We start from the raw sequence: 18834 nt of genomic DNA, 5'->3' as shown, positions 1-18834 counted from the left end.
TGACCATGGGAACAGTGCACCAGAACTGAGCAAGATGATGACTGTGATTCTACTGTATGAGTGCAATATCATTTGTTCCTTTGAATAAGTCATTATTTATTATTTATATTTATTTTTCTTGCTATGAGTATGACGTTGCATGTCTTCTGAACATATATGCAAGAGCTTCTTTAGGGTTTCTAACTAGGAGTAGAATATCTTAGCTTTACTAAGTAATGCGAGATCATTTTCCTAAGTGGTTTTACCAATGCCTGTTCCCACCAGCCATGTGCAAGGACTGTTATTGATGTTTGCCAAGATTTGGTATCAACAGACTTTTAAAATTTAGAGTCTATTCTCTAATTTCTATTTTAGTTTGTTTTCTCTTATTAATGAGATTGAGCATCTTTTCATATGTTTATTGGCCTTTTATTATTTTCTCTTTTGTGAAGTAGCTGTTCAGATCTTTGTCTATTTTTCAATGTGGTGTTTGCCTTTTTCTCACAGATTCTTTCATGGAAATACTTCATATTTAAGATAATTCTCTTTTTATGGTTAAATGTGTTAAACTATCATCTCTTAGTTTCTGTTTGTGTTTTTATAATTTTATGATGTATTTTTAAATAATTTAAATACATGTATTTTAATGTTGATTTTTTCAATTGTTTCCTCTTATTGTTTTGTCACAAATATATGACAAAAATCCTTCACTTCACTAAGGTTATAAATTATTTTGCCATACTTTCTGCCATAATTTTTTCAACATTTAACTTATTAGCCCATTTATGCCTAGTGTCGCATTATCGTAATGCTAAGCTTGTGGGCATTATTGATATCCAACTGCTCAAGGTCATCATCAAGGTCTGATTCTTCACAAAAAAACTTTTGCAGCTTCCGGCATAAATGGGTTGTCAGCAATTCTTTGGTTTTCATCTTTTACATAAGAAAAATCAGTTTTCCCAGCACACTACACTGGGCGATCATTTCCCTGCGGATCTCTAATGCCAGTTCTTTATCATCTCACATTTCCACATATGAAGAGAACTATGCTTCTGAGCTCAGCTCTCTATTCTGTGCCATTGATCTGTTTGTCTATCCCTGTGTACACACCATGCTACATCACTAGAGTTTTATAATAAGTTTTAATGTCTGCTAAAGCAAATCTTCTCAACTTGATCTTTTTCTTTAGAAGTGTCTTGGTTATTTTGGCCCTTTGCTTATTTATATAAATTTTTAAATACATTTTTCAAGTTCCACAGAAAACATTACTAGGATTTGGACTAGAATTACATTGCATCAATAAGACAAGTGAGGGAGAACTGACAACTTTTCAACTCAAGGTCTTTCTATGAATGACATGAAATAGCTCCATTTATTTTGGTCATCTTTAATGATATTCTATAGCATTTGATAATTTTCAACATAACAATCTTGCTTATTTTTTGTTAATTATCATTCCTAAGAATCTTACGGTTTTTGAGCTAGTGCAAATTTAATGACATTCTCTAACTATTGCTATTTAGATGCATAAAAATGCAAATTGCTCTTGTATAATAATGATAGTTACTAACTGTATGCTGTGTTCTACTGTACCAGGTCCTGAGCTAATCTCTTTATATACTGATTAAATCCTCTCGACAACTCTATGAGCTAGGTCCTGTTATTATAACCACGTCTCAGATTAGGAGACTGAAGCACTGAGAGGGTTCATTAATTCGCCCTTCTACAAGCTCTAGCAAGTGCAAGACTGGAGTTTGAACCCCAGAATCTGACCAGTGTTTAGGCTCTAGTGTATGGCCTATAGTGATTTGCATCTGCTATGCTCAAATTGTTTTTGAATTATATTTGAATAATTTAAATTTTAAATAATTATATTTGAATAATTTGAATAATTATATTTGAATAATACAGAATTAATAATTCTCTATTATTTGTGATGCAGTCATATAATCATATAATCTAGGAATACGGTTTTGTTTTGTTATTCAAATTATTATGCTTTTGTATATTGTTCTGGCCAAAACCTAGGGTTCACTACTGAATAAGAGTAATGGGCCAGGCATGGTGGCTCACGTCTGTAATCCTAGCACTTTGGGAGGCCAAGGCAGACAGATCACCTGAGCTCAGGAGTTCGAGACCAGCCTGGCCAACATAGTAAAACCCTGTCTCTAGTAAAAATTTAAAAAAAAAATTAGCCCGCGTGGTGGCAGGGGCCTGTAATCCCAGCTACTCAAGAGGTTGAGGCAGGAGAATCACTTGAACCTGGGAGGTGGAAGTTGCAGTGAGCCGAGATCATGCCATTGCACTCCAGCCTGAGTGACAGAGGGAGACTCTGTGTCAAAAAAATTAAGAAGTACTGGAAATCCCCTCTCTCCTTTGTTTATTAAGAATTTTTCTCCTGAATACGTGTTAAAGCTTAATGAATGTTTTTTCCGCACCTCTTGAAGTGATTGAGCAATTCTTTCATTTTGTTTAACCTGTCAACTTGGTAAAGCATAAAAATTCATTTTTAAATGTTGTACCAACCTTACATTTTATAATACAAAATACTTTTCATATAATAGTCTTATAATAACTTTGGGTTTGATTTGTCACAATTAATTAATTAATTAAAAATTAAGTAATAAAATATTAAGAACATACCTATTATCCATCAGTTTAGACTGGCTTTTGATGTTCTGTTCTTGTACAGTTCGTATCTGATTTTGGTATTGATACGGGTTGGGTCTGTGTTCCCGCCCAAATCTCATGTCAACTTGTAATCCCCAGGGTTGGAGGTGGGGCCTGGTGGGAGGTGATTGGATCACAGGGACAGATTTCCCTCTTGGTGCTGTTCTCATGAGAGTGAGTGACTTACCATGAGATGTGATTGTATAAAAGGGCATAGCACCTCCTCCCTTTCTCTCTTCCTCCTGCTCCAACCATGTAAGACATGCCTGCTTCCTCTTCACCTTTCGCCATGATTTTAAGTTTCTGGAAGCCTCCCCAGAAGCAGAATCCTGTTCAACCTGTAGAACCATGAGCCAATTAAGCCTCTTTTCTTTATAAATTGCCAGTCTTAGGTATTTATAATACCAGTGAGAGAACGGACTAATACAGGTATCAAAGTTATATTAGCTTTATAAAATTAGTTGAAGAGTACGCTTTTATTTTTAAAATAATGGCAAGATATTCTTTTTGTAAATGTAGATCATCTCTTTCTTTCTGTTTGCTGAAATTTACTTGTAAAATCATCTGAAATTGGTGTTTTCTCTATGGGAGAACATTAAATTTTTGATTTAATTTTTTAAATGTTTATAGGCTCGTTCAGGTTGTTTTTTTCCTTACAAATTTTGTTTTGTAAATTATACATCTTCTTGAAGACTTTTCTGTTTCTCTTAGGTTTTCAAATATATTGACATAAAGTTGTTTATAGTATTATTTTATTATATTGTAATCTCTGCTGCATCTATAATTATGTCTCCTTTTTCATTTTTACTCTTTTTTATCTGTGCCATCTTGTATTTTTTTCATTGCAGTTAATCTTTCTGGAGGTTATTTTACTTTTTCAAAGAATCAAATTTTCATTTTTTAGATCCTCTCTATTATATTGTTTGTCTGCTGTTTCGTAAGTATCTTCTTTTATTTTTAGTATTTTCTTTCCTCTGAGTCATTTGGGTTTATTCTACTTACACATTTCTAATTAAGCTGGATGCATAGGTTTTTTTCAGCCTTGTTTTTTCTAATACAGACATCAAAATCTACAAATTCCCATGAAGTTCCATTTTAGCTGTATCCCAAAAGTTTTTATTTTACTTTATTTTGTCATTGAATTAGAACTTATACAAAGTACTCTAGTCATAAGTATATACCTAGTGATTTTCAAAATAGTAGCTAATAATTTTAATCCATGTAACTATCACCAGATCAAGACATAGAGTATTTCCAGACTCCTAGTCAATTACCCCACGCTACTTCCATCGTCTCTGACTGCCATAATACAATACCACAGACTGGGTGGCTTAAATAAGAGAAATTTGGTTTGCATTCTTGAGGCTGGCAGTTTGCAATTAGGGTGCCAGCATGTCTGGGTTCTGGAGAGGACCCTCTTCCTGGGTTGTGGACAGCTGCCATCTCTGTGTCCTCATGTGGCATTTCCTCGGTGTGTTAGTCTCTCTTTTTTTAAGGGCATTAATCCCACATGAGGGTTTCCATTCTCAAGACCTCATATAACTCAAATTACCTCCCAAAGGCCCCATCTCTGAAAAACATCAAATTGGGGGTTAAAGCTTCAACATATGAATTTGAAACAAAAACATTCAATCCATAACACTTGGCCACAGAATATACCTATGTACTAACGCAGCCTTAACTTTCCCTCAGCTTGACTATCTTTAAATAGGTTTCTTCTTGCCTCTAGGTGCCTGATCTCCCTCTCATCCCAGCACTCACGGAATCCAGATGACATAACCACATGGCCATTTTATCAGAGCACTGACTTTAGAAAACTTGTCATTGTCAATGATTTCTCTGTTCCTTGGACATGTAAATCTTTTTAAAAGCCTCTTGACAATTTTTCAATGCAGGACTCTTTCCTAAGGACCTGGGAGCTGTTTCAAAAATCATCAAGGAAGGTAGCATCTTATTTCCCTGTTTCTGTGGGAGGGTGGGAGAATAATATCAGCGGGCACCTTGCTTGAAGTTGTAAAACTACCTCCTGCCATGAAGATATGAGAAAATTTATTTTTCCTTTAGGTAAGGCCAAATAGCAAACCCACATGTCCTAATATCTCTCCCCACCCCAGTTCTCAAAAACTCTCCAGCCCTTTGTTTTAGTGAAGTTGAGCACAGACTGAGATCTGATCTCTCTCCCCTACAGTAATAGCATTGAATAAACATTTCCTTACAGGCTATGTTAGTCTGTTCAGGCTGCTAAACAAAAGACCATAAATTTGGTGGCTTATAAACAACATAAATTTATTTCGTACAATTTTAGAGGCTGGGAAGTCCAAAATCAAAGTACCATTAGATTTGATGTCTGGTAAGGGCTTATTCTCTGCTTTATAGATGGCACCTTCTCACTGTGTACTCACATGGCAGAGGGGCAAGGTAGTTCTCTGGGTCCCCTTTTATGAGGACATCAATCCCATTTATGATGGCTTTTTCCTCAGGACCTAATCACCTCCCAAAGGTCCCACCTCTTAATACTGACACATTGGACTTTGGGTTTCAACATATAAATTTTGGTGGAAGACGGCATTCAGACTATAGGACATGCTTAACTTTGCTTAGTGCAACGTTTGCTTCAACACTATTAGGCTTTTGTAGATATGGCCAATTTTTGGAGTGTCTTTACTAATTTATTCCCAATAAAAATGTAGGAGAATTCCAGTTGTTCTACATCGTTGCCCACTCTTGATGTTGTCAGTGGTTTTAATTTTACCTACTTTGGTAGAGTTGTGGTGGTATTTCACTGTGCATTTCATATGAATGTCTTGATAACTACCATAACCAAATCCTTCTATATTTCCTTCTTGGACATTTGAATGTCTTCTTTTGTATTTATTCAGGTCTTTTGTGGGACCCAAAGAAGCTCGCAGGTTGCAATTAGTTATCACACATCCACCTGTGGCACCTCCACGGTGCTTGTCTTTTATGACATTGCCTCTTTTAGAGAGTTTCAGCCAATTATTTGGTAGAATATCCCTCAATTCAATGCTGTCTGATGTTTCTGTACTTACATTCAGGTGCTGATAATGTTGGCAAGTATGTCACAGAAGAAGCTTGTGCTTCTCAGTGTATCCTGTTAGGAGGCACAAGATGAGAGTTTGTTACATTCTTGGAGATAATGACACTAAACAACAGAAGCATTCCTTAAAAGTTTCTGTAGAGAAAAATGTTCAGTGTGGCACCATTGCTAGATAAAATGAATGTAAATAAATAAGTGAAGTAAAAATAAATAAAAATCAACAAGCTTTCGAATTTCCAAATATTCTGAAATATTAAAATATACTTTTTATTTAAAATAAGATACATAGCTCTTAAAAGTGATCTTAACATAATTTTTTAATGTTAAAATATCACAGTTTATAAATAGGTATATGCCAAACCATGAATAACCACAGATTAGTAAGTGAATTTTAGAAGTAGTCAATTTGGAAATAATTCAAAATATAGTTATTGTAATTATTTAATTGCCATAAATTTCTCAAGTTATCTAGGGCTTTTTTCCTCTTCTCTATACCGCTTTTATTTTCTATCAGTTCAACTTACTGAGAGGAATTTTCAAGGCTTTTTTTTTTTCAGCAAGCCTGTTAGCCATGCTAAGCAAATACTGAGTGCCAGGTTTTTTAACTTAATGACAAGTGGCTGGAAACTCTGGTGAATGTCTTCCTCTATATTTAAGAAAATTTATCTGTCGAGAAAAATACTTTAAAATTACCAGTATTGTCTTCTGGTCTCCAAAAAGATATAGGCAAAATAGTTTTCTCAAATACTCCATAAAATTTTTCCTTTAAAAAGAGATTATTTTATTTTAAACAAGAAATCAATATCCACTAGGAAAGCAATACCATGTCAGAGTGAGAAAGAGAGTGTGTATATCCTCCAGAGGCCAAATAGAATGTAATTTTAAAATGCCCAATGGTTAATTTTGTTTATCAATTTTTCTGGGCCACAGGATGCCCAGACATTTGGAACATCATTATGCTAGATATGTCTGTGAGGGTGTTTCTGGGTGAGATTGACATTTTGCAATGGTACACCAAGTAAAGCTGACTGCCCTCCTTAATGTGGGTGGCCCCCCTCCGGTCAACCAAAGGCCTGCATACAACAAAATGTCTGAGTAAGAGGGAATTTCACCTGCCTGACACTGGAATTGGAGCATCAGTCTCCTCCTGCCCTCTGACTGGAACTTACACCACCAGCTCTCCAGGTTCTCAGGCCTTCACATTCAGGCTGGAACTACTCCACCAGCTTTCTGGAATCTCCAGCTTGCTTACTGCAGATCTTAGCACTTCTCAGTTTCCATAATTGCATGAGCCAATTTCTCATAACAAATACACACACACACACACACACACACACACATTTGTCCCTCAGTATCCAATGGAGTTTGGTTCTAGGACCTCCCACAGATACTAATACCCACCGGTGCTCAAGTCCCTGATATAAAATGCCATGGAATCTGTACATAATCTATGCCTTTACTTCAACATCACTGCCTCAGCGGCTTCCCCAGTCCCTACCCTGGAGATGGTCCCCACTTCACTCCTTCCCACCTGCACTTCCTCAGACTAACCCATCAATCACTGCATTGTCATTACTCCTGTGATTGGCAGCTCCTCTACCAGGCAAACTCTCTAAAATCAGTCCCTGTGGCCCCACCCCAGCATCAGGAACAGTGCTGGGTAAAAGGGGGCTCGACAACGTGGAACTGAATAAAAGAATTAGGAGGGACAAGAAGTGCTTGCACTTAGAAGTGGATTTGGAGCGCTGGTTTTAGCAGGACCTTTCCTGAGAAGACCGAGGCCAGATGTCAGCAGGCAGGTGCCTGAGAAGAGAATGCGAGGAGAGGAGATGGAAATGCGGGCAGACAGCCAAGAACGCAGGACTCCCGGGCACTGGTGGCTGAGCGTGCCGGGGGCTTCCATTCGGGCCTGCAGACACCCACAGACCTAATTATCCCGGCCCCGCCGGCGTGGGGGTCTTCTGCCTTCCTTCTCAAAGGGCACGACCGCAGGCGGCGGCGACCACAGACGGCGGCGACTGCAGGCGGCGGCGGGGCACGAGTTGGCACCGAGGGCGGACCCGCGGTCGGGGTGAGTCCCTACCTCCTGAGAGAGGCTGGGGCCTCGTGGGGGACCCGGGGCGGGGTCGGCTGACGCCCCTTCCCCAGCCCCCGCCCTCCCCGGCTTCTCCAAGGCCTCACCCCGCCGCGGGAAGAGCAGGTGACCGCACGCGAGGGCCCCGCGGGGGACCCAGGGCTGGCTTGAGCGCACTGGCCTCCTGCTCTTGCAAGGAGGACTCCAGAACGATTCTGAAAGGGAAAGTGTCTTGAAATTAACTGGAGGCGGAAACCCAGGAGAAGCTGGTGGTGCAAAGGACTCATCCACGCCTTGGGCTGTTACATAGAGAGGATTTTGGAGGAGGGGCAAGAGAAGTTGGGACCCTGGGCTTTTCTGTTTCAAGCAAGCAAAGGGAGGGTGGCAGACTCCTATTTCAGAGTAGGGAGGAGCCTTGGGTCTTTATTTCTTACATGTATCAGGGACTCACCTGAAAGGAAAATGATGTGTGCCACAAGTAATTAGTAGCATTCCTGACCCCATATACAGAGCCAGGCGTCCTAACTCCTGACACCTAAGCTCTTTTCCACCCCTGGCGCTGGAGCCGCGGTGCTAAGTGTGAGTTGTTCTGTCCCTGGGCTGCACATGACAGGAACACGTGCAGACTGCGTGGCTCAGACACAGAGTGGCTGAAGACACTGCTACGTCCTCTATCGGGGGGTTCAGAGGCAGGGCGGGCTTCAGGCTGACTCAGCAGCCCGTGATGTCATCAGAGACTCACATTCTCCCTCACTCACTGCCCCAACTTCATCCTTAGGTTGGTCACAAGGAGCCTCCGCAACTGGAAGCATTTCACGTCCAGGCCAAGATGTCCAGAGGAAGAGAACAGAACAAATGACTTACTGAAGTAGAAAGCGTTTCCCAGACCTGTCCCCGAGTAGATGCCCTTCAAAGTAGCCAGAATCCGCGCATTCTAACTTGAGCCTGGATTAGGGTGGGGCAAGCAGGTGTCTAGGGTACAAAAGTTGAGAAAGCACGGGTCGGGCACGGTGGCTCACGCCTGTAACCCCAGCACTTTCGGAGGCTGAGGCAGGCGGATCACCTGAGGTCAGGGGTTCGAGACCAGCCTGGACAACGTGATTAAACCCTGTCTCTACTAAAAATACAAAAATTAGCGACTGTGGTGGGTGCCTGTAATCGCAGCTACTTGGGAGGCTGAGGCATGAGAATTGCTTGAACCCAGGAGGCGGAGGTTGCAGTGAGCAGAGATTGCTCCATTGCACTCCAGCCTGGGCAACAAGAGCAGAACTCTGTCTCTAAATAAACAAACAAACAAACAAACAAACAAACAAACACAAAAGAAAAGAAAGCAGAATCCTTAAATCGAGTGCCTCCTTACAGTAGTGCCTTAGGTCCCCACTCTCATTTTTTAAATGATGGTTTCATTGAGATATAATTCACATACTAAAAAGCACCCTTTTAATATGTGCAATGCAGTGATTTTTAGTATATTCACAGAGTCGTGACACTATCACCACTAATTCTAGGACATTATAAAAAAATTCACTTCCTTAGTACTCATTCTTGATTCCATTAAAAAACAGAGATTGTCAGACTGGTTAAAAGTAAGACCCAAACATATACTGTCTACAAGAAATTCACCTTGCATTTACACAAATAGGTTAAAAGTAAATGAAGGTAAAATGTGCAACATATTATTCTAATCAAAAGAAAGCTGGGGTGACTATAATAACATCTAACAAAGTATATCTCAGAGTGAAGAATATTACTGGAGATGAAGAAGATTATTTCGTCATGATAAAGGAGGTCAAATCCTACATAGCAATCCTACATTTTTATTCCTCTGCTAGTAAGAGAGATTCGAAATACATGAAGTAAAACCAAATGTAACCATGAAGATAAAAAATCCACAATTGTTAGAGAGAGCTGCCAGGTGTTGAGGTGGTCCATTAAGACACTGAGCCAAATGGGAGAGTGACAGTCAGGCTTTTATTCACTTGTGGGGGCAGGGGAGAGAGGGAGATTGGAGCTGGAGTCTGGAGGAAGGGGAAGAGCTAGTAATGGGAAAGTACCGAGTATTGAGTCAGAGTGGAGAAAAGTATCTCCAGGCCCCCTAATAAGGAGGTCTTGGCAGTGTCCCAACAGAGCCCCTGCCCCATAAGGAGGCCTCTGAATGGAGGGGCCAGAGCTAGAAATGCAGGTAGGCACAGGGCATGGCTGGCCCAGGGGATCCTAAGCCTTTGATGGTGCCTCCCTCCCGAGATCACAAAGCACTAGCCATGAAGTCTGGCGGGAGTAGGGCAGATTTCACCCAAGAGTAGAATATCTGTAATTGCATATGGTTGGGCCTGAGAGATTCCATTTAGGATTTTGTCCTGAAGTTGTACTCTTCAACTTCACCTCTTAATTTTTCAGGATCCTTGAAAGAAGCAAAGACTACCCTATCATGGTCCTGAATAAATGGAATTTGCGGGATTATGACAATAACCCGGTAATTAGTCTGAGCCAGCAATGGACCAAGTTCATCATTGAAATGTTTCCAAATAGGATGATGAGGACTTCTTGGAAGATTAAACATAGCCATGAGTCCCCAACATTGCCAGTCCAGGATAAGATGTTTCAAAGGTCAGCAGAGTCTGCTTTAGAGAGCCAGACTCTTCTACTTTGTCAGGTTCATTGATCCAGGTGCACCACGAGGTGTTGACAGTGGCACAGACTCTCCTTGGCTGGCCAGCTGGAAGTCCAGGGCTATGCAGCTGCTCAAATACTCAAACCAAAGAGCTGAGGCTGATCTATTGTGTCTCCAAAACTAAGGTAGTGTTGTTAATGACCTCAGTGATGGTAAGAGACAGGAGCACAACCTTTTCTCACTGAGGGACCTGAGCAGTGGGAAAAACCACCCAGAGCATACACATGAGCAAAGAGGGTCAGCAGTGCCTCTCACCCGGTAAGCCCTCCAAGTAACCAGGGTAGGCTTGGTTCTGGAGCTCATGCCTTACTCAGCCTGGTGCAACATGCTCCTTGGGAGAGGTTGCTTGGAATATTTGAAAAATTCTTATTAATGCCCCATTCGTGCAGATTACAAGGCTATCAAAAAGGAAGGTAAAGGCCTGGTGTTTAGAAAAGAAATAATACTCTAAAGGTATACATCGGGTTGGGAGTGTAAGAGTCATTGACTACCATAAGGTTCAACCCCCTAGAAGTCGTTCTTGGTAGGCAGTAGGCAGAGTCCCTGAGTGGAACTGAAGAGTCTGTACAAGGAGGGGACAAGTGGAGGAGAGGAGAAGGTCACCACCATCAAGGCCAAAATAGCCCAGTAACAGACCCAGTCTCCTCTTCCCAGTTGCTCCCATGTGGAACAGCATTGAGTTGACAACTGGGAAGTCATTTCATTCCTACAGTACCAGGGTCCACATATCAGGTAACACATCGGGTCTGGGTGTGTTAGGGCACCTGAGATGCCAGAAAGCTCCATAGTTGAAGAAATGTCCACTCATGCTATTCAGTGGCATGGCAGCCAAAGATTTACATATGGGGTCGAGGAGTGAGTGGCATATCCAACTACTAGTCAAGTTCAGCATGATGGCAGCTGCCTGAGTCAGGCCTACGAATGAATTTTGTAAGGCCAGAGTCACACAGACTACCCATGAGAGAGAGGAGAGAGGTTAGATCTCACTTCTTGCCCCATATCTGAGTTCACAGGACCAAAGGTGCTCATGTCTTATTAGTTCGGGAGACTCCTCATTGACTGTGACATGGGCAGTCTGTCCCGTGCCATGAGCAAGAATAGTGCCCTTAATTCATTCTTAGAATGGTGAACCTAAATATTCTGGCTTGGCTTCTCCTGTGGTTCCATCAAAGTTTCTATTTGATATTTGATATGTATCCCATGGGGCTACACAGAGTAAAGCAGCAGGGCCACCTTAGGGAAAATGTTGAGACATTGAATTGATGGTTATTATCTCTGAAGTCCTTGTAGGCAAAATTCAGGCACTGCAACCAGGGAGTAAATGGAGAAGCAAGTTCATGCCTCCCAGTCTATGCTGTTTAGTAGCCTTCCTGATCTCCCACTGATTTCGGTCTTCAGGAAGGGCTCAAAAAGGATGGAGGGAACTTGCATGATCCACCACGGAAACTGATTTGCCAATAATTTTAAAAGAGGAGTGTGCAACTGAGGGAAAGAGACAGATAGCCCAATCAATCACACAGCACAAATGAGAAGTGCACTTAGAGAACTGCCGCAGTGAGACCCCAAATTGCATACCTGAGACATGTAGCCAGGCTGGGATTATATTGTCCATTTCCATCAGCCACTTCAACCTGTTCTTTTCCTGTTAAAATATGCAATCACTGCTGTGGCTTGTAGATGATACAGAGCATGGAGAATCCATCATGCCTCATGATTTGACCCATGTATAGTTTGGGCTGCAAATGTATCGTTTGGGCCATTATTAGATACAATGTATTCAGGAAGCCAGAGAAATAAACAAATATAGTTTTGGAGGGACTGAAGAGTGTTGCCTGAGTCAGGGAAACACATGGGGATGACTAGTCCAAATACAGAGAACTCATCAACTACATTTAGGATCCAGCAGAATGCTCTGGATGGGATGAGGGGACTAGTGTGATCAACCTGCAAAGAACATCCTGGCCTTTTTGACCAGAAGGATCTGTCCCTGAGCAGAATGTTTAGCCTTGGTCAGGGTCTGGCAGGTGGATTATCTCTTTCATGCTGTGTTGGCATCTTTTGAAGACAATAGTTCATGCATACAGATCCAGGCTAGGATGGCATCTTGATTCCCAGGGCCCTTCCTCTCATGGATCGGAGGCAATGAGTTGAATATCTGTTATCTCTGGGGCAGATGACAAATCATTCTCCATGTTTAGCTGACATGCACGGTCTGCTCATTGCCTTGATTGGCTCATTGCCTTTGTCAGCATAGGGAGCTCTCTGGTGAGCACCCAGAAGGATAACAAAGAGCTTATTAGGAGTAGAATTGAATTTTATCCGAATGTCTCATCCCAAGAGAGGGATGTGTTTTACATGTCAGCACAGTTTTGCCAGTAGCTCAATCAAATGTTCAGACCATTAACTACAGCCCATGAGTCAGTGAAAATATAGCAGGGCTCCTTTGTTGAGAGAGCCTGGGTAGCCAACCATACTTTATAAAGCTTTGCACATTTATGCTGAACTTGCCAAGGGATAGATCTATCTCAGGTTGTATGACAGCTGCACCTCATTCCAGCATAGTAAATGTTAATCAAGAGACACCGTCAGTGAACCAGGCTTATGTGTGGCCCAGAAGGTCTTGTATCTGAGTTCCCATTGGCCAAGTGAAGGCAGTGGCTCATTGGACGATATGCCTGGGAGGGGGATGACACTCCTGAGTCCTTGCCATTGAGTTGAAGGCCCCAGCTGGGCTGGGTTTTACCTGCTTCTGTGTAGAACATTTTCATTCACTAGAGAATACTCTTAAGCCACACCCACCTGGAGATTTGAGGCCTCTGCTCACTCATAACCTGATTGGAATTTGGGATCATAAAACTATATCACAGCCATGAGTCATGTACTCATGCATATCTACCTAGGCCCAATAACAGGACAATAATTGTTTCTCAAAGTGTATGTGCCTTTTGGCTGATTCCCTTTCAGCTGACTCCAGGATCTTCTAAGTTGAAAAACCCAAAAAGTGTCTGATGTATTTTTCTACTATGAGCGATAGTAAAGGAACTGACATGTTGTAGAGACCTGTAAGTCGAATGGCAAATGTGGATCCATGGGGTCCAGGGGAAGGGAGGGTACTTGGATGGCTGTGGTAGCCTGTTGAATGGGCCCCATTGAAACATAGCAGCCTTTTCTAGTAACCTCTTAGTTGGGTCCCATCAAAATCCCCACAAGGGAAATGTGACAGTAACAGTAGATGAATAAGCCCACAAATCATTGGGCATCCTTTTTATTTGCTGGGGCAGAGACAGCCAAAAGCTTGGCAGTCATCTCCTCTAAACAAGATGTTGTGCCACTTGCCCAGATTACAACCAGGAACTTCACTTGGGGTCTCTGTCTGTTAATGGTGTAGTTGGGTTGCTGCGTGAAAGTCAACAGTCCTCAAGCAGCTAGTCCTTATTTGGCAATGTCTTTGTTTGGGTTCACAAGGAGGATGTCATCAATAGAGTGCAAGGCTAGTGCTTCCTCCAGGCATGCAACTCTCCCCAGAGCATAACCTATTCATTGATGGCAGCTATGTGGGGAATTTAGGTCACTTTGTGAAAGGACATTAAAGGTGGATTGCAACCCATTCCACATAAAGGCAAGTTGATCCTGGACTTCTCCGTGTGGGAGGAAGCTGAAGAAGGCATTGATGATATCAACTGTCCCATACCAAGTTCCCTCCAGTAGCCCCTGTAAGAATCAAAATGTCAGATACTGCCAATGCAAAGAATGGCACCACAGGCTTGAGCCACCTGTAATAGACAGAGGATCACCAGGTACCTGAGGCCATGTGCACAGGCCAGACAGATCTACTGTATGGAGGAACAGTTTCTCAGGAACTTTGCCTCAAGCTTAGCAATTGAAACTAGCCCAATTGTCCTATAAAACTAATATTTATGGTTTATTTTGAAAAAGCATATAAATTAACCCTCACAGTCTTAAAACTCAAGAAAATTAGTTATCTGAGTTCCTTTCTCAGGAAGCCAACCATCAGTGCTCCCAGATATTATCAAGCAGCTAAAACCCACCAGGTCTACACATCGGGACAATGAGAAACCCGACCCCTCACCCATCATGATGGCCTGCGCAACCACCTGCTTCCTGTTGACCAATTCCTCTTCCTTACTTCTCCCTAATTCCTGTTTCCCCACACATGGTTACATTTCTTCTCTGCTATATAAATTCCTAATTTTAGTTGGTCAGGGAGATGGATTTGAGACTGATCTCCCATCTCCTCAGCTGTAGCACCCAATTAAAGTTTTCATTCGTCTTTGCAATACTCATTGTCTCACTGATTGGCTTTCTGTGCAGTGAACAGAAGGACCTAGATGGAATTCCTGATGTTTCAGTGACATAATGACAGCAGTTATTTTTTTTCCTCTCTAAAGCAGGTGGGGATACAATGGCCTAGGCGACAGTAGTTGGGTACACTCACAGCCTTTCCCATGTCCCACTAAGATGACCCTAAGTGCAGTAATTTCCATCAGGGATTGAGGGTGAAGGCCAGTAGGGGCACATATAGACAATACATCTATACCAAGAACACATGCAGTCGTGGGAGCCATAACATAAAGGCCTCTAGGAGCCCAAAGGTCCCTTCCCAGAGACAGAGCAGGTGGTGGTGGTCTCAGACCCTAAACCAGAGAACATTATCTGTTTCCCCCTCATCCTGGTGCCAAGGATTGTGGGGATCAGAGGCAGCAGTGCACAAATGTTCAGTATGGCCAAGAAGGACATTTTCTCCCACCTCCTCACTGAACTCTGACATTGGCTAGGGCTTCTAGTCATCCCTGGGGACAGAGGGACCTCAGCCTAACCCCTAGTCTTGTTAATTTGTAAAACTCTAGCCGTCTGGGGAGATGATCGGGAGGCTCTTCAAGTCATCTCCAGAGTCACTGGGAGGGATGACAACAAGCATAACGCTTGAATCAGTCATAGGGGCTATCACCATGCAAACCCTCGTGAGCTGCCTGCTGGGCCCCCCATGGTCTGGTATCTTGGTGAGGAACTCTTCAGTCTCCTCCTTTGAGAGCCCCTTTATTGAATCATCAGGCTGAGAGAGCTCTTTGGGAATGTCATTGCCTAGATCGTCCAGTAGAGGGCGCCTGATAGTCATCTTTGCCTCCCTGCTTCTGCAGTCTGTTTTCTTGGAAGCAGCCACTCTTTCCATGCCTTAGGCATTTGTTAAAATAGCTGGATTGTGTCTGGGACGGACTGAGCTGGCCTTATGAGGTTTACCTGGGCTTGATAACCAGCAGTAGTGGCATAAAAATTCTTGAAATCTGAGTCTGGTGAACAGTCTTATCCTCTGCTTCCCCCAGCCCCTCATTGTAGACCCAGAGGACCACCAGGGTGACTTGCGGGGCTGCTATAGCCTCTGCGAGGGGCGTCCAGAAGTGTTTTTCAATGGCATGGGTCTTGTCACAGTGTACCAAACATGCCAGATCTGTCGGAGCCCAAGTAGTACCCAGCTGAGGACCAATGATCCCCCTCGGAACCGAAAAGCTTCTGTAAACAACACATTAGCACACTCTAAGGGTGCCCTGCGGGGTCCACTGGCACCTCCCAGACACCCCGTGGCATGGCTGGCAAGTGTTCTGCGGTACCCTCAGACTCTTGCAGATGAACCACCAGCACCTCTAGTGTGCCCTGAAGGACTTTTAGGCTTTCTGTTTTTCCAAAAAGGCATCGTGCTTAATTGACCACTCAGCTCCTTTGTCAAATTGAGAGAGAGAGAGAGAGAAAGAGAGAGGGGGCATGTATGTGAGTACTTTCAGGTGTTAAGGTGTTGAATTAGGACAACTAGCCCCACTGAAAGTAACAGTCAAGCTTTTATTTGCTTACTGTGATAAGAAGAGGCTACCCAGGACATGGTGCCATTATTTTCCCCATGGAATAGCACCAGGAAGGGTCAGATGACAAGCAGCAGAGGTGGGAGAATTGTCTCATTGCCTAGAAGTCCCAAACGCAAGGTTCCTGCCATTTTGTGGACCCAGGAGCCAAGGGGAGGGACAGGAGGGATGGGATGGGGGAAGGATGGACTAGAAGTGGAAAAGTACTGAGTGCTGAGCTTGAGTGCAAGAAAGTGTCTTCAAGGCTCCTGATAAGAAAGTCTCTTCAGAGGCTCCTGAACAGTGTCTCAGCGAAGGCCTCTGCTCCCCTTATAAGGAGGGCTCTGAGTGAAGCTGTCTGAGCTCGGAATGTAGAGATGCATAAAAGCATGGCCTGGCTCAGGGACCTGAGTCCTTGACTGCAGCTCCCACTGGACACTTCAATGCCCTGGCTGTGCACCAAATCTGTGAGCAGGGCAGCTTCCCCCCACATCCCCCATGCAGCCTGCCTTGTAGTTGCCTATGGTCAGGCCTATGGGATCACCCATGGGATTTTGACCTAGAGCTGGACCTCTCAACAATTATAGTTGGACATGTCAACACTCATCTCTCAACAATTGCTAGAACAGGCAGACACAAGATTGGTAATTATATAGAAGACCTGAACAACACTATCACCAACTTCATGGAATTCACATTTACAGAGCACTACACCCCAAAACAGCAGAATATACATTCTTTTCAAGTGATCATGGAGCATTTCCTGAGATAGACCATATTTAGGGGCATAAAATAAATCTCAATATCTTAAAAGAATACAAGTCATTAAAAACATGTTATCTGACTATGGTGAGATTCAATTAGAAGTCAATAACATAAAATCTTTGGAAATCATCAAAACTGGAAACTAAAAATTACACTTTCAAATAATTCATGAGTCAAAAAAGAAATCAAAAGGAAAATCAGAATGTATTTTGAACTGAATAAAAATGCAAAGGATATCAAAATTTATTGATGCCACTAAATCAATACTTAGGGAAATTTTTATGGTGGTAAACACCTATATTAAAAACCAAGAAAAGTTTCAAGTCAATTACCTCAGTTTCACCTTACAAAAACTAAAAAAATACCCAAAATGTAGAGAGCCAGCAAAGGGATCATGACCAACTCAGCATTCCACTGGAGGCTATATGATCAAACAGCAAACTGTTTATTATGAATGCAGGATGTGGGTAAACTCACACTGCACCTGCCGCCAAAAGGTTTGCTGAAGGCCATCACTCCCTGGCACCAGGCTCCTTGAAGTTATTTACTGGGAAATCTAGCGCCTATTGTTCAAAGGATGCAGTGTCACAAGCCTGCTGTGAACCAAACGGCCAGCCGACGCACAATTACCCGACAATCACCCCCACTTTTTTTGCTATCTCTTTTACCTGATAAATACGGAGGACTGAAAAAGTTTAGGGCCCTTGCCTACTAGAGGCAAGGTGCCCCCGACCCCTTCTTCCAAATATACTCTTTTGTCTTTGTCTTTTATTCCCGCGTTCGTCCTACTTTGTTCAGTGCATCAGGGATCGTGGTTGGTTACATCAAAAAGTGAAAAAATTAAATGTGAAGTAATCAGAAAAAGGAAATAATAAAGATCAGAGCAGAAATCAATGTTGTGGAGAGAAAAACAATAGTGAAAATCAATGAAACCAAAAGCTGGTTCTGAGAAACAGCAATAAAATTTATCAACACCTAGTCATACTGATCAGAAAAGAAAAAAAGGCACAAGCTACTAATCTCAGAAATGAGAGCAATGGTATTACTACAGATTTTATGGCTATTAAGAGAAAAATAAGAGACTATTATAAACAACTTTACAACAGTAAATTTGATGACTAGAAAATGAACAAATTCCTTGAAAGACACAAGCTACCAAAGCTAACTCAAGAAGAAATATGTAATTTGAATAGTTCACTATCTATTAATGAAAATAGAGTTGCAATATAAAGCCACTCCAGTCTCGGATGTTTTCACCAAACATTAAAGGAAGAAATAATACCAATTATACAACATCTGTTCCAGAAAATTGCAAAGGTAGGTATGTTTCTCAACTCATTCTTTGAGACCAGAATTATCTAAAACCAAAGTGAGACAAAGATATTTCAAAATACGAATAGTACAGACTAATGTCTCTCATGAATGGAGATGAGCAATTCTAAAAATATTTTAACAAATTGCACCCAATACTAGACAAAATAGGAAATACATCATGACCAAGTGGAGTTTCTCCCAGTAACGCAAGATTGTTTCAACATTCAAAAATTAATCCCAATATTAACAAAACCATATGATCATCTAAAAGAAACAAAAAAGCATTTGACAGAATCCAACATCTATTCCTGATATAAACACAACAAACTGCGAATAAAAGAGACCTTCTTCACCTGTTAAAGGGCACCTATGAAAAGCCTACAGCTAATATCACGTTTAATGATGGGAGCCTTTGTGCTTTCCCCTAAGATCAGGAACCAGACAAGGATGT

General features: G+C 42.1%; 1 protein-coding gene across 2 annotated transcripts in view; it reads right to left on the bottom strand.

The window, feature by feature from the left end:
- SERPINB8 (serpin family B member 8) overlaps nucleotides 1-18834 on the bottom strand; it is a 59762-nt gene that overhangs the window by 9239 nt on the left and 31689 nt on the right. For both annotated transcript variants that reach the window (XM_063795819.1, XM_024350927.3), the window contains exon 7: nucleotides 5700-5761. In XM_063795819.1, the coding sequence (XP_063651889.1) occupies nucleotides 5702-5761 (60 nt within the window). In that variant the 3' untranslated portion in view covers nucleotides 5700-5701. The remainder of the gene's footprint in view (nucleotides 1-5699; nucleotides 5762-18834) is intronic.

The sequence above is a fragment of the Pan troglodytes genome, chromosome 17 (assembly GCF_028858775.2).
Source record: "Pan troglodytes isolate AG18354 chromosome 17, NHGRI_mPanTro3-v2.0_pri, whole genome shotgun sequence".
NCBI lineage: Eukaryota > Metazoa > Chordata > Mammalia > Primates > Hominidae > Pan > Pan troglodytes.
Note: the sequence above shows the minus strand (reverse complement) of the source record. Positions and strands in the feature narration are given on the sequence as shown.